Below are 16,994 nucleotides of genomic sequence, written 5' to 3'. Positions count from 1 at the left end.
TACACTTCAGCCGACCTGCTTGCTGACTGATCAATCAACCCCCTTCCCTAAACCCAACCGATAGTGTTGTCATAAGCAATCTAGAAATAAACAGCCGTAGCGTGATTTCACCACATTTTCAGCCTGTTGTTCATTCATTCATTTTTTTTTCGGCTTAGTCCGAAAAAACGAACGAACCACCAACTTTTCCAGCATGTGTTTTACGCAGCGGATGCCCTTCCAGTTGCAACCCATCACTGGGAAACATCGATACCCACTCAATCACAAAGGACAATTTAGCTTACCCAAATTTCCCTATACAGGGCCGGAGAAAGCTGAACTGCCGCTCTAGGCAGAGGATGATCACGCCGCCCTCAACCCCAATGTGTGAAAACGAAAGTGACCGGTTATGAAAATGAAGTGAGGTGTCGCGGACCTCTATTCTGCCGCCCTATGCGTGGATATAACTGAGGACGCGCGGGAGCTGAAGGAGGGAGGGAGGTGTCACCGACGCTGCTCTCTCTATTCTGACGCCCTTTGCGCGGATATAACTGAGGACGCGCGGGTGACGCGGACCTTATTCTGTCGCCCTATACGCGGATATAACTGAGGACACGCGGGTGCTGATGGAGGTGTCCCTGATGCTGCCCTCTCTATTTTGTCGCCTATGCGCGAATATATCTCAGGATGCGGGTGGTAAGGGAGGTGTCGCGGACATAACTGAGGACGCGGGGGTGAGGGAGGTGTTGCGAACGCCGCCCTCTCTATACTGCCGCCCTAGGTCGCCTCTATGGACGCGCCGGCCCTGCCCCTATAGCCCATGTGTTTGGACTGTGGGGGAAACCGGAGCTCCCGTAGGAAACCGATGTGAACGCGGGGAGAACATGCAAACTCCACATATAAACGGCAATTGATCCAGCCCAGCCTCGGACCAGTGACCTTCCTGCTGTGAGGCGACAGTATTGGTGTATGGATTCAAAATAAAATATTATTTAATTAGGGAATGGTGAATGAGATTTTATGAGCGACTGATGTATATGTACAAGTTGTGCTCCAAATGACACACTGTACACTTACGCACTTATACACTCAAACACATTGTGTAAAGTTAAGTGTCACTCTTAATGGACCACTTGCTTTTTTAATAAATGGAAACTTAAACCGATTTCCAGTCAACACTTAGCAGTTGCCAAATTAGGGATATAAATGACCAAATTACCAATAATAGATACTTTTAGTGAATATTTTAGGGCTTGACTGTATATATTTCTGTTTCCAAAACACATGGATCCGCTTCATAAGACATGTGTTGACCGCCTGGCGGTGTATTGGGTAGTTTGACCATGCATTTATGCACTTTTAGGAAGCTTCAAAATAAAAGTCCCTATCCAGCACCATTAAATAGCATGAAGGAGCCAGGATAAAGTTTATAACCACACCGACTGGCTTCGTCTGACAGAAAAAAAAAGTCATTCACATCAAAGATGGCTTGAGGGGGAGTAAATTATTGGGCAATCTTCATCTTTTGGGTGAACTAATCCAATAAATAGAACAACTCCATAGAATTGTAGAGCACAATAACAGGCGCTGGTCTGAAAGAGAAACAGCATTGCATCTGTCAAGAGCAGCGACGGAGAGAGACGGCACTGATTAAAAGCAGATCTGTGATTGTAGAAATGGCAAACGTCAGGCTCTGGTGGGTCGAGGTGAGCAAATCCTGTGTGCAGTTGAATATTCAGGGCTCATCTCATCTTCTCGAACCCACACAGAGACACTGAGCTCACCGCATAACCGCACATTCACAAACACTGCATTATCTGATCCTGGACCAGCTTTACAAGCATGATTATATAGTGCTACTATTAATTTCAGGATGGACATACCTCACATTACTGTGTTAGTGAACTTAAGAAAGCCACTGAGAATTTGGCTTTTGGTAGCAATTATTGACTGTTGGAAGACCAGATGTGCAACTTAACCGCTGAGATATTCTGCGGACATCTTTTTGGTTCTCAAAAAATACTTGTGATAGTAAGAAAACATATTACTTAGGATATATAAAGTAAAAACCAATAGTAAACGATGCATTTTGTAAATATCCATCCTGGTATGACTGGTCTAGCTACTGTAGCATCCTCCTATATCAGTGTACGCAAGTAAGAAATCACCATTCTCCTTAAATCTTGCAGTGTCTCATACATTTATGCAAAGCAAGCTCTCTGATCTTGTACTCCAGATCAGATCTCGGATGCAGAGTTTGACCGCAGTGTTTGTGAACGGCAGCAAATCAGCGTTAATCACCTTGAGAATGAGCGTGAGGAGTGCGGCGCTGACGGCGAGGGGTAAAGTGCTGCTGATGGCCCAGCTCAGCCAGTAGGTGGAGCTCTTCAATCCCATCATCCTCACGGTCTCCTTCAGACGCGCCTCTTTCTCCTGAACCACACCCTTGACTATCAGCGCAACCGAGAAGATCCACGCGAGCGTCATGTATAAGGGCAGGGAGCGCGTCAGAGAGCGCAGAAACCTACACAACAAAACAAGCATGAGGACGCCAGCCATGCTTATGTTAGCTCGCGTTGGGACTACTATAATAGACTTAACCAAGCTTGTCTTCACTTCGACTTGGTGCAAAATGCAAAATAAAGCACACATGATATTAAAACTAACCATATTGCTTTCGTTAGCTCACATTGCAAGTTTTGTGGTGAACAATTCATCTGTGCGTCAAGAAAAATAGCTTGCCTTTGTAATCCTTATCTCAATAGTGTTAATTTTTCCAATACTTAACCCCACAGCCGAGCCAAGTTCTTGCCCAAAAACAACAACAGGGTTTCTGTAAATCATTTCACCTGGACACCAGAGAATATCTGTCACTGAAACCCTTCCGGCTGGCAAAAGTCGCCTGGAGATCATCTGTCTTCCTTTTGACTGGATCTGTCTGCAGTCTAAATCACTGGCTACTTTTGTCCATCGGGCATCACATGAACTTCAACCTGCTGTCTTGAGATGTACACTGCCTGTAGATCCTTCAGGGCAACTCGGAGGCAAAAGAAGCCTCAGTCATATCAACCGATCTCTGGTGTACCTCAGGGTTCGCTACGTGGCCCGCTTCTCTTCTTGATTTACACAACATAGGTTGAAAAAAAAAATCATACTTTTTCCTGCACTGCTACTTCTCAGGCTGACAACCACACAGCAGATGCACGGATCTTGACTGGTCTAGTAGACATGTCAACACTGTAGTACCTATATACACTCATATTTATAAGTCTTCCCTCCAGAAGTCGGCTGTCAGAGACTGAGTAGCGCCTCATGGCATAAAAAAACAGAGGCAAAAGATACCAACATGTCATTGTCACATTAACTTTGGAAGGGTCTTCAGATTCTGTGAAACAGATTCTGTGGAGTACAAAATTATTTTATTTATTTTTCAAATATTTATTATCAAATGATCAAACAGAGCGAGGAATTTCTCACAGTCTTTCCTATATGTCTTTTTGTTCTGGAGAAAGTCTTAGGGCGTACTCGCACTATGTACAGTTGTCTTGAACTGTGCCTGAGCACGCTTACATCACCGATGATACGCTGTCAGTCTAACAGAAGAGAAGCGCTCTCGCTCTGCACAGTGGAGATTGCTTTAGTTATATCGTTTTAGTGGTGTGATTTGCAGTGATATAAAGAATAAAGAAATGTATTTATTCATCTTAACTCAAGCACATGAAATAAACGTATAAATAAAAAATGATAATGATAAAAATTATGATAATAATAATAAAAGAACCTTTTTAAATAAACAAAAATATTTAAATACTAATAATAATAACAATAATAATAATAAACAATTAAATAAATAAATATTAAAATAATAATAATAACAACAATAATATTCAACATTTAAATAATAATAGTAATAAAATGATAACAATGATAAATGAAAAATAACTAATAATAATAATAATAATAACGATAATAATACATAAATATTTAATTAAATAAATAATAATATGATAATAATAATAAATGAAAACTAATAATAATGTTACAAATAAATAATAATACATAAATATTTAATTCAATAAATAAATAACAATATGATAATAATGATAAATGAAAAGTATTTAAATAATAATAATAATAATAATAATAATAATAATAATAATAAAACAATAATAATAATAATGAATGAAAAATAAAAATTGATATTTAAATAAATAACTATAAAATTATAATAACATCAATACATTAAAATAAAATAAACAATTGATTTCTTTTTCAAATGTTGAACAGATTCAGGAATTTTTCATTATTCAGTATTTCCTATAATATTTTTTTCTCCTGGAGAAAGTCTTATTTGTTTTATTTCGGCTAGAATAAAAGCAGTTCTTAATTCTTTTAAACCCATTTTAAGGTCAATATTATTCGCCCCCTCAGCAATATTAGTGTTGGATTGTCTCCAGAACAAACCACTGTTATACAGTAACTTGCCTAATTACCCAACTATTATTAATGCAACTACAAACTATGAAGTTTAGCAATACATGCCCTGATATAAGTCAAACAAAGTTCTCTTTGGTTCTGTGTTTGATGGCAAAAAGAGTCAGGATAAAATTTAAAACTACTTTGTGTTTCGGTTACAAAGGACGGCTAAAAAAGGGGTAATTTTCATTTTTGGGTGAACAATTCCATCAATTTATTCTGAGTGTAAGCAACCTCCGGAGCAACCTATTCAATAAAAGTGTCAGCCAAAAAGCTTAACTGTGAACGCATCCTACTGTAGATTCCCAAGTGCAGACGCCACCACCGCTGCTAAATCCATGCCTGGCACAACTCCATCAGCTCATCCACTGAGGCTTTCAATCAATTAAAGCGTGTTAAAAATGGTCAGTTCATCTAAAAAAGGGAGTAATGCGTTTAATAAATGCCCAGTCATGCAATTACCAAAAATCTCCCATCAATTTACACTACGCAGCTACGCTTTAAGTTCTACACTAAACTGTTCATTCGACCCATTTTCACCATGGAAACGATGAGGCGGGAAGGAGTTTTGGACGGTAAAAGGTTGAGGAGGTTGAATAATCACACCGCTGATTATAAGGACTCCTCTAATGGCTCTATAACAGGCCAGCTGTCATTCCCGGCTTCATCTTGGAGAGGAACAAAATTAACCTGCTTCAGGAGACGCAGAAATATATCACCGCAGAGGAAAGCTGCTTCTACTGCTGGTTTGTGGCGGTACGCTAGTCTCAAACAAGGCTTCTTATCTGGTCTTGTCTGTGTCCTATAAATAATGTACACTAAAATAAATCAGCATTTGGTTAATAATAGTGCTGCACAAAGATCAACAAATAATTAAACAAATTAAATAAAATACAAATAACAACAAATAAAAATTTAAGAATTTTATTATAATAATTTAATTTATTTATTATAAAAAAAGGTATTTATATTTCTTTTTAATTCTTTTGCGTAAAATGATTAAATAATAATAATAATTATAATAATAATAATAATAATACTCAATCTAAATAAATAAATAGACAAAATAATTAAAAAAATAATAACAACTGAAAAATTAACCAATTAAACAAATAAACAAATAAATGTACTTCGTGTATATTGTTTTACCCTGTATGGATAAAATCAATAAATAAATAAATGAATAATACATAAAATAAAATAAAATAAAATAGTAATAATATTAATAAAATGATAGTACTAATAAATTAACAATAACTGAATATTGTATTTTAATAAATATTAAAATAAATAAATAATAATATAAATAAAACAATAAAAATATAATAAAATGAAAAATACATATATATTTTAATAAAAAATGATAACAATAAAAATGAAATATGAATAAATATTTAAATAAATAATAATAAACAATAATAATAATAATAATAAATGAAAAAATATACATATTTATTTAAATAAATATTATAAAATAAAAATGACAACAGACAAAAATTTATAATTTTATTATAATTTAATTAATTTATTATTAAATAAATAAACACATGTACTTTTATATCTTTTTAACTCGTGTGCATAAAATAAAAAAGTAATAATACATAAATTAGAATAAATAAATATTTAAATAATAATAGTAACAATAATGATGATGATGTGGATAATAATAATAATAATAATAATAATAATAATAATAATAATTAATTATTAGAATAAAAAAATATTTCAATAAATAAAAAATAGTGTTAATATACAGATAATAATACAAAATTTAAAATAAATAAATGTTTAAAAAATAAATAATAATACAATAATGATAATAAAAATTAAATATAAATTAATAATTATATAAAAATAATAATAATATTTAATGAAAAATAAATACACATCTAAATAATAATAATTATTATTATTATAAAAATAATGACCATAATACATGAAAAAAAATATGCAAATAAACTAACAAGCAATCATGTTTATTTATCTTTTCCCCTCTGTGTGCATTATTTTCTAATAATTCAAAGATGGCCACACTAAACTGCAGCTTTACACCACTGAAGCCCCCCAAAAAACCTTGTAAGTGTGAAACCGGCGAATCCACAAAGCCAAAGAACAAACAGCAATAACCAAAACATAAAATCTCTTCAATAAACGGTCGGAGGCAGGCAGCGGCGAAACGCAGGAGGTCGACTCTAAATCATCAACAATCTGATACTGTGCATAACAAATCAGCATAATAACCCAATTTACAGGAATCAAAGTTCAACCCGTTTCTGCTTGATTTGCTGCAATTTTGGAATAATCATTTCCCTGTAATTATGATTATTATTTCCAGCGCCATCATGAGCATCAAAAACCACAAAAGCACTCTATGAGCGTGAACCTCTCCATAAAAACACCCTCATTTCTGACGCTGTAGATACATTACCGAGCCTTTCAACTCTGTTTGTCAGGATGATTTTGATTAATAAAGTCATTTCTCATACTTTGTATCCAGAATTGCTCGGAAAATGGCAGATCTGGTTTTTTTTTGTGAGTGTATAGTCTGTGTTTAGGCCATAGTTCAGTGCATGTTGACTTACACTCACCGGCCACTTTATTAGGTACACCTTATTAGTACCAGGTTGGACCGCTTTTGCCTTCAGAACTGCCTTAATCCATCAGGGCAGAGATTCAACAAGCTACTGGAAATATTCCTCAGAGATTTTGCTCTATATTGTCAGGATAGCATCACACAGTTGCGACAGATTTGTCGGCTGCACATCCATGATGCCAATCTCCCGTTCCACCACATCCCCAATGCATTTCTCTTTGCTGTGTTTTGATTGGCTGATTTTTGCTGCATTCTGATTGGCTGATATTTGCTGCGCTCTGATTGGCAGATCTGTATTTTCGGGGACGACACACTGACCTTCACCATGACTGAGATGAGTGCGCAGGGAACCATCAGCAGAATCATGTTCTCTGCAAACCAGCAGAGGCGAATGGTGGAGTTTGACACACCAGAAACCCGCAGCACCTCCTTTAGTCGCCGCTCCTTCTCCAGAACCAGACCCTTGATGATCTCCGACACTGAATAGTTGAACGCCAGAACCAGAAACATGGGCAACATCGTACCGATGGCGGAAACAAAGCTGCAGGGGCGAGCAGAGCCGATCATTCACTAGCTGAAGTAACGATTCACGAGGGAGAAAATCAAATCAAAAAAAAAAAAAAAATGTTATATAAAAAATAATGATAAATAAATAAAAAATATAGATAAAATTAAATAAAAATATCTAATAAAATAAAAATAAAGTAAATAAAATAAATAAATTTTAAAATAAAAATATAAAATTTAAAACTGATAAACAAAAATGTTATATATATATATATATATATATATATATATATATATATATATATATATATATATATAATTATATATAATTATATATCATCATATTATATATAATATTTTTTAAATAAATTAAATAAATTATAAATAAAATAAATTAATTTTAAATAAATAAAAAAATTTAATAAAAATAAAATAAAAATAAATAAAAAGATAAACAATGTAAAAAAAATGAATTTGATTAGGGGGCGGGGCAGCACCTAATTTGCATTTAAAGCGCCACCAACCGATGCATGCATAATTTAATCGCACCTCTCTGCGATACGAATATTGCAAATACTTATTACTGTATTTATATATTATACACATTTACAATTATTATGATGATTTTTCATATATTGTGCAGCCTTGACATTTCTCAAAGTATTATAAAAGTTATATAGAAGGACACGATTGTGAGTAGATAATTAATTAATTTTAACAAAACTAATAATACTTAAAGAAAAGACACAATTTGTGGGTAACTGTGGTGCAACATTAGTTAAATGTCAATTCCAGCTCAAGTGATTGGCTCAAAACACACACACACACACACGCACACACACACACACACACACACACACACACACACACACACACACACACACACACACACACACACACACACACACACACACACACCTATATGAGCAGAAGTTGGCATAGTTTGAGTGTTTTAAGTGGCCGCCAACAAACTGTCATAGAGAAGAATAGGAGAAGCGAACGGACGGCTTACTGCAGATTTGATAAATCCCGGAGCCACAGAGGCAAAACTCTAACAGAGACCGAGCTTCTGTTCTGCAGCTCACAGACGTTAAAGACGCAAGAACATGAGATGGAGTAATGATGCAGAGGAGCTGCTTTATCCAGAACCTGCATCACTTACAGAGACCATTACAACACTACAGCTGTCTGAGATTTAACACACACACCTGATACACACACACACACACACACACATACACACACATGCAAAAACGCACAAATGCATGCACACACATTTGCGCGCACACACTAAAAACATGCATAAACACACCAACACAAATATACACACACACACTGATGCAAAGTCGCATATACACATGCACACACGCACACACATACATAAACACAAACACACATGCGTAAACACACACACACAGATGCAAAGACGCATATGCACACACATGCATACACACACTTACAGATGCACAAACACATATACACACACCTGCACCAATGCACTAATGCACACACACACATGCATGCGCACACACGCACACACACACGTAAAGATGCATACACACACACACGCACAAACTTACAAATGCACGCACACACACATATGCACACAAACATACACAACCACACACTCACACATATGCACAAACACAGACACACACATGCACAAACACACAAATACATGCACACACACACATGCAAAAACACATTTACACACACCTGCACAAACGTACTAATGCACGCACACACACACACACACACACACACACACCATACAAACAGAGCAAGTAGTGTTCTCTTACGCATCATCCATGTAGCAGGGGTAGGGCATCTGCTGAGCGTAAACTCCGAGCGTCTGCTGCACCCCCGTCTGGAGTTTAATAATGGCTCGATCCACCATATCCTGCAGGTACACGAATCCTCCACGCACATACCGCAGGTCATTCAGGGGGTTATCACGTGCTGTGGGAGACCACGACCTGAAACACACGCACACACACACACACACACACACTTCAGCACATGCTTGCTGACCATACTTATATGTATATTTTAGTTATATGTGTGTGTCTGTGTGTGCATGTGCGTGTGTGTTTACATGTGTGTTTGGATGTGTGTGTGTGCACGTGTTTGTGTATCTTTACATGTGTTCATCTGTGTGTGTACATCTGCATGCGTGTTTTCATTTGTGTTTATGTTTTTTTGTTTGTATATATGTGTGTGTGAGTTTGTATACATGTTTTTGCGTGAGTGTGCTTACTTGTGTGTTTGAATGTGTAATGTTTACGTCTGTGTGTGTGTCTGCATCTGTGTGTGTGTTTACATGTGTGTTTAAGTGTGTGTGCGCATCTGTGTGTGTTTGTGTGTGTTTAAATGTGTTTTTGAATGTGTGTGTGTGTCTGTTTAAATGTGTGTTTAAGTGTGTGTGTGTTTACATGTGTATTTGAGTGTGTGTGTGTCTGTGTTTGTATGTGTGTATGTTTACATGTTGTTTACATGTGTTTGCGTGTGTGTGCATGCGTGCGTGTCTGTGTGTGTTTGAGTGCATGTGCATCTGTGTGTTTACATGTGTGTTTGAGTGTGTGAGTGTATGTGTCTACGTGTGTGTGTCTGTCTGTCTGTGCTTATCTGTGTGCGTGTTTACATGTGTGTCTATGTCTGAGTGTTATAAATATATATATGTGTGTGTGTGTGTGTTTACATGTGTGTCTATGTCTGAGTGTTATAAATATATATATGTGTGTGTGTGTGTGTGTGCGTGTGTGTGTGTGTGTGTGTGTGTGTGTGTGTGTTTACATGTGTGTTAGTGTGTCTGCATGTGTCTGAGCATGTGCGTCTGTGTGTGTTTGAGTGTACATGCATCTGTGTGTGTATTTGAGTGTGTGTTTGAGTGTGTGTGCTTACGTGTGTTTGCGTGTGTGTGTGTGTGTGTGTGTATGTTTACATGTGTGTTAGTGTGTGCGCATGTGTCTGGGTGTGTGCGTCGTGTGTGTTTGAGTATGTGTGCATCTATGTGTTCTATTACATGTGTGTTTGAGTGTGTCTGCATGTATGTGTGTGTATGTGTGTGTGTGTGTGTGTGTGCGTCTGTGTGTGTTTGGCATCAGCTTGATGTGTCCCGCCTCTATGATGTCCTCATTCCCCCTCAGACTCGTGTTTTTCAGTCTCTGTTGTATGTTACTTGTGTGTGTGTGTGTGTGTGTGTGTGTGTGTGTGTGTGTGTGTGTGTGGGTGTGTGTGTGTGTGTGATGTGTGTCTGACCTCTCCTTGAGTTTGTCGGTCCTCTCGGTGTCCTGGACGTCCATGCGGATCTTATATCTGATGTGTGTTGGAGGCTGAGGATCACCGGGGTCTCCCAGATCAGTGAACACCAGACCGGCCCAGAACCGGTCCAGATCCAGCAGCGCCAGAGCCTGATTAACCAGCAGAGCCTCGGTGCTGACACTGGCAAACTTATCCAGATCAAAACACTGAAACACACACACACACACACACACACACACACACACACACACACACACACACACACACACACACATAACAATTTACTTCGTCAATCCACTCAGAGTTTGTAAATTAATGATTCATTTATCTAAATGATTCAGTCTGAGTGAGTCTGCAGTACATGATTCACTGATTCAAATGGTCCTATAAGAGCAAGTCTGAATGAGTCTCCAATGATTCGTTGATTCAGATGATCCGGTCAGACTGAGTCTCCAATTATTGATTCACTGATTCAAATGATTGAATCAGATTAAGTCTCCAATTAATAATTCACTGATTCAGAATGAGCCTCTAATTATTGATTCACTAACTCAAATAATCCAGCCAGACTGAGTCTCTGGCTAACCCCTCACTGATTCAAATGATTCAGTCAGAATGAGCCTCCAACTATTGATTCACTGACTTAATCCATTCAGAGCAAGACTCTAATTATTGATTCACTGATTCACATGATCCAACCAGAGCAAGTCTTCAGTCAACTATTCACTAATTCAAATGATCCAGGCAGATTGAATCTCCAGTAAATACCTGCCTGATTCAAATGATTCAGCGGGAGTGAATCAGTAGTAAACAACTCACTGATTTAAATGATTTAGCCAAAGGGAATCTGCAGTTAACAACTCAGATTCAAATAATCCAGTCAAAACAAGTCTACAGTAAATGATTTACTTATTCAAATAATTATTCAGATCAAGTCTCCAAATAATCATTCGCTGATTCAAATAATCCAGTCAGAGCAAGTCTACAATAAATGATTCACTGATTCAAATAATTAAGTCAGATCAAGTCTCCAAATAATGATTCACTGATTCAAATTATCAGCCTGAGTGAATCTCCAGTTAATACCTGCCTGATTCAAATGATTCAACGGGAGTGAATCAGCAGTTAACAACGCACTGATTCAAATGACCCAGTCGGATCAATTTTCCAATTAATGATTCACTGACTCAAATAATCCAGTGAGATCAGGTCTCCAATTAATGATTCACCAATTCAAATGATTCAGTCAGAGCGAGTCTCCAAATAATGATTCACTGACTCAAATAATGCAGTGAGAGCAATTCTGTATTAAATGATTCACTGATTCAAATCATCAAATCAGAGCGAGCCTCCAAATAATGATTTACTGATTCAAACTATCTAGACAAAGTGAGTCTTCAGTTAGCAATTCACTGATTCAATTTATGCAGCCAGAGTGAATCTCCAGTTAAAAACTCACTGAATCAAATGATTCAGCAAGAGTGAATCTGCAGTAAACATTGCACTGATTCGAATGATCCAGTCAGATCAAGTCTACAATTAATGATTCACTGACTCAAATAATCTAATCAGATAAGGTCTCCAATTATCGATTCACCAATTCAAATGATTCAGTCAGAGCGAGTCTCCAAATAATGATTCACTGACTCAAATAATCCAGTGAGAGCAAGTCTGTAGAAAATGATTCACTGAAATAATCAAATCAGAGCGAGTGTCCAAATAATGATTCACTGATTCAAACAATCTAGACAAAGTGAGTCTTCAGTTAGCGATTCACTGATTCAATTTATGCAGCCAGAGTGAATCTCCAGTTAATAACTCACTGATTCAAATGATTCAGCAAGAATGAATCTGCAGTAAACATTGCACTGATTCAAATTATCCAGTCAGATCAAGTCTACAATTAATGATTCACTGATTCAAATTATCCAGTCAGATCAAGTCTACAATTAATGATTCACCAATTCAAATGATTCAGTCAGAGCGAGTCTCCAAATAATGATTCGCTGCCTTGCATAATCCAGTCAGAATGAGTCTGCTAAGTAATATTAACATGACGCCGCATCTTCAACCCTTACACTATCTTATATCTAATATATTTTAACAACAATGATGTTATTCTACACTCTGCAGACAATAAAGCTGTTTTCTTTCCAGACGCTAAAGCCCCGAAGAAGTGGTGTAACAGTTTGATCAACACAAGTGTCGAGAGCTGCTTTGATTCCCGCCACACACTATTTATTTATGGTGTTGTTCAGATCCAGACACACGCAGGATCAGACTCTCCTCCATTGTGCTTTGATTCCCTGATCACAAAATGAAACGCAGCGCAAATTAATGACTGTGATCATCGGCATCACGACGTGCTGAACAGTGTGTTTTGACACCAGAGCTGGAGGGATGCTGCATCCTATGAAAAGTGTTCTCATTACAGCTCCGGTGAGTCTGAATCACAGTTCAGCGCTACAGATCAACACTTGCAAGGCTCAAACCTGTAACCTTTTGATTGCCGGCCTGGATTGTTCACCCCTGGGCGACACCATCACAATTCTGCTCGGGTTTCAGACAAAAACGAGGATAAAAGAGCGAAGAGATCAGCACAGATAAAGGCTGGAGGGGGGGAAGACGGAGAGAAAAGCAGAATGAAACCTGAGTTAATTGTTGTGAGCAGAGCTGAAGGAAATGAGTACAGACGAATGAACGCACCACTGCTGGACAAATCTGAGATTAGTTGAGGAACAGGATTGTTGCTTTGGAAGAGAAATAAACGTACTTAAAGACTTTATACTTAGTAAATACATAAAGATAATAAAGCTATCCAGGCTCACTGGAGACATGTGAATCAGCCAACATTTCATCTGTGAAACCTGAAACATGCTGCTCCGATTAGGTTACATTGCATGACAAATCCACTAGAGGGCGATGTTTACATGTTTGCCAATTTATAAGACGATACTTAGGATACGTTGGGTTGTACGTTTCAGTACAAATTCCACTAGAGGGCGCTGTTTAAAAGTTAGCAAATCTGAAATAAGCTACTTAGAGTACGCTATGTTGTACGTTTCAGATTATAAATCCACTAGAGGGCGCTGTTTAAATGTTTGCAAACTTATAATACGTTACTTAGGATACGTTGCGTTGTACGTTTCAGATAAAAAATCCACTAGAGGGTGCTGTTTAAAAGTTTGCGAATCTGAAATAATCTACTTAGAGTACGCTATGTTGTACGTTTCAGATTACAAATCCACTAGAGGGCGAAGATTACATATTCACAAATCTGCAATGCGTTACTTAGGATACGTTGTGTTTTACGTTTCAAATGAAAAATCCACTAGAGGGTGCTGTTTAAAAGTTTGCGAATCTGAAACAAGTCACTTAGGGTACGTTATGTTGTACGCTCCACATTGCAAATTTACTAGAGGGCGCTGTTTAAATGTTTGCAAATTTAAAGAGGGCGAAGTTTAAATACATGCAAATCTATAATATGTTACTTAGGATACATTGTGTTGTACGTTTCAGATAAAAAATCCACTAGAGGGCGCTGTTTAATAGTTTGTGAATCTGAAATAAGCTACTAAGGGTACGCCATGCTGTATGTTTCAGATTACAAATCCACTAAAGGGCGATGTATACATGTATACCAATCTGAAGTATATTACTTAGGGTGTGTTTTGTCATACAATTCAATTACAAATCCACTAGAGGGTGCTGTTTAAAAGTTTGCAAATCTGAAATAAGTTTCTTAGGGTACTTTTTGTTTTACGTTTCAGATTACAAATCAACTAGGGGAGAAGTTTAAGTATTTGCGAATCTGTATTATGTTACTTAGGATACGTTGTGTGGTATGTTTCACATTACAAATCTACTAGAGGGCGCTGTTCAAATGTTTGCAAATCTGAAATAAGTTACTTAGGGTGTGTTGTGTTGTACGTTTCCAATTACAAATCCACTAGTGGGCGATGTCCACATGTTTGGTAATCTGAAATATGTTACTTAGGGTGTGCTTTTTTGTAAGTTTCAGATTACAAATCCACTAGTGGGTGTTTTTTTATATTGGAGGACTTCGCAGGAAGTTAAAATCAAATTTTGCCTTGAAACAGCGGTAAAGGTAAAGGCATTTTGGGAAATGAAAGAAAATAAATTAAAATAAACTAAACTTTCCAGCCCAGACTAATTGCAAATATGCACCTCTGTATTAATTTTAGCGAAATATAAAATATGTTAATATGTTAAACTATGGCTACGTTTGTTGCACATTTCAGATGGCAAATCCACTAGTGGGCACCGTCTAAAACTTTGCGAATGTGAAATACATTACTTGGAATATGTTTTGTTGTACATTTCTGAAGACAAATCTACTAGAGGGCGCTGTCTACATTTTTGTGTATCTGGAATACGTTGCTTAGAATTTGTTTTTTGTACATATCAGACACACATGCTTCTTATATACAAAAAAGTTGGTTCTTGTTGTACAGATCAGATAGCGAAGTGTTTTTAGAAGCAAGGACAACAAACTAAAACTTAACTTGCATGTTTCTGAATAGAAATCCACTAGAGGCCGCTGCCTACATTTCTGCATATCTGAAATATGTTAACTATGAATACATTTTGCTGCACGTTTCAGATGTCAAATCCACTAGAAAGCGCTGTCTACATTTTTGCAAATCTAAAATATGTTTACTATAAATACGTTTTTTGTACGTTTCAGATGTTGAATCCACTAGAGGGCGCTGTCTACAATTTCGTAAATTTGAAATTCGTGACTTAGAATACGTTTTGTTGTACATTTCAGATTAGAGTGCATTTTTTGTACGTTTCAGAAACATGTCCTTATTGTACATGAGTAGACAGCGCTTGTGCAGATCAGCAAGCGAATTATGTTTTGAGAATCATAGGTAACAAACTAAAACGTAACTTAAACTAAAATATTTAAATTGAGCTGAAGTATTGTCAGTATAGAGTATATACAGGAATCAGAGTTTAATTTAATTCCTTTTAAAACCCTTTAAAAAATCTTTCCATACAATTTAAAACCTCATCGGCACTTTTAGGTCGCCACTGGTAACATTGGCGCCATTTTAACACACAGTATATTTAATAAATACTGATCGTAAGAAACTAAAATATACATATACTGAATAAAAATGCTTATCCAGCAGAGGACGGCTATAGCAGCAAACAAAGACGCCTGATGTCAAAGTTAGTGGGATTTTATCGATTTCATAAATTATCCAGCATCGTAATGTTCACATATTAAATTCAGGCAAACGTTAGCATACAACTATACATTGTATAATAAAAATATACAATATTTAATGCCTTGTAAAATCGTTTAATATCTTTTAAGCGCCTTACATTTCTCTAAATTGATTAAATTAACTTTTAATACTTTGTAACACCCTTCAGTAAATGCAGACAGACCTTCAGGATCTGCGTGAGCTGCTGTGCTGATTGGCTCGTGGCGTTAAAGACGTTCCTCCAGTCGAATGAAGGCATTCCCGCCGGCCGCTCTGACTCCGGCCCGTTGAATAGGAAATTACTGATCACAGCTGAGGAGAAGCCAGTGTTCTCCAGTGTCTGGTCCAGAACCACTGCCAGAACCGGGTTCTTCAGCAGCACCTGCAATACAGAAGAAAACACAATCATTCAGAGCATAGTAAACCTGTCGGGAGTCAAGATTCACTCCAAAACTATCCAAACATCTACATGTGTCCCCTATTGCTCCCATTTCTTCCGATTTGTACTCATCTGTTCAACAGCACACAAGACTTCCTTTGCTTTTGATTATGTATGGCAGTACTACCATCTTAGTACCAGACACACACATGCTCATACTAAACACATTCTTAACATCCCTGATCCAAACACATGACAATCACACAGAGTCAGTCAGTATGTGTGTGTGTGTGTGTGTTCCGTCTGCTCTTGCTCGGTGTGTGTTTAAGCTAGGTGGCACTGTTGGTCTTCAGTGCGTCAGAAAGAAGCTCTGCAAAAGCCTCTTTGTCTCTCTGTGTTTCTCTTTCTCTCTCTCTCACACACACACACACACACACACACACACACACACACACACGTTTTTATCATAAATTGCAGTTCCACCCTCTCCTTTATCATTCCTTGTCCTAACCTGCGAGGATAAAAACATGTCACTCCACACACTGATGCACAACGCACACAC

The 16,994-nt window shown here is 37.1% G+C and overlaps 1 protein-coding gene across 2 annotated transcripts in view; it reads right to left on the bottom strand.

Moving 5' to 3' along the window:
- Positions 1-16,994, bottom strand: part of LOC101883122 (phospholipid-transporting ATPase ABCA1) — a 157,656-nt gene that overhangs the window by 65,359 nt on the left and 75,303 nt on the right. Inside the window, exons 12-15 of one of the 2 annotated variants that reach the window (XM_073907702.1) lie at positions 16,238-16,435; positions 10,814-11,022; positions 9,355-9,531; positions 7,367-7,589 (exon numbers count right to left, since the gene is read on the bottom strand). In XM_073907702.1, the coding sequence (XP_073763803.1) occupies positions 7,367-7,589; positions 9,355-9,531; positions 10,814-11,022; positions 16,238-16,435 (807 nt within the window). Of the gene's footprint in view, positions 1-2,280; positions 2,504-7,366; positions 7,590-9,354; positions 9,532-10,813; positions 11,023-16,237; positions 16,436-16,994 lie in introns of both variants that reach the window. The other variant, XM_073907701.1, reaches the window with a different exon arrangement.

This window comes from Danio rerio, chromosome 7 (assembly GCF_049306965.1).
Source record: "Danio rerio strain Tuebingen ecotype United States chromosome 7, GRCz12tu, whole genome shotgun sequence".
NCBI lineage: Eukaryota > Metazoa > Chordata > Actinopteri > Cypriniformes > Danionidae > Danio > Danio rerio.
This window is presented reverse-complemented; position numbering and strand designations above follow the sequence as displayed.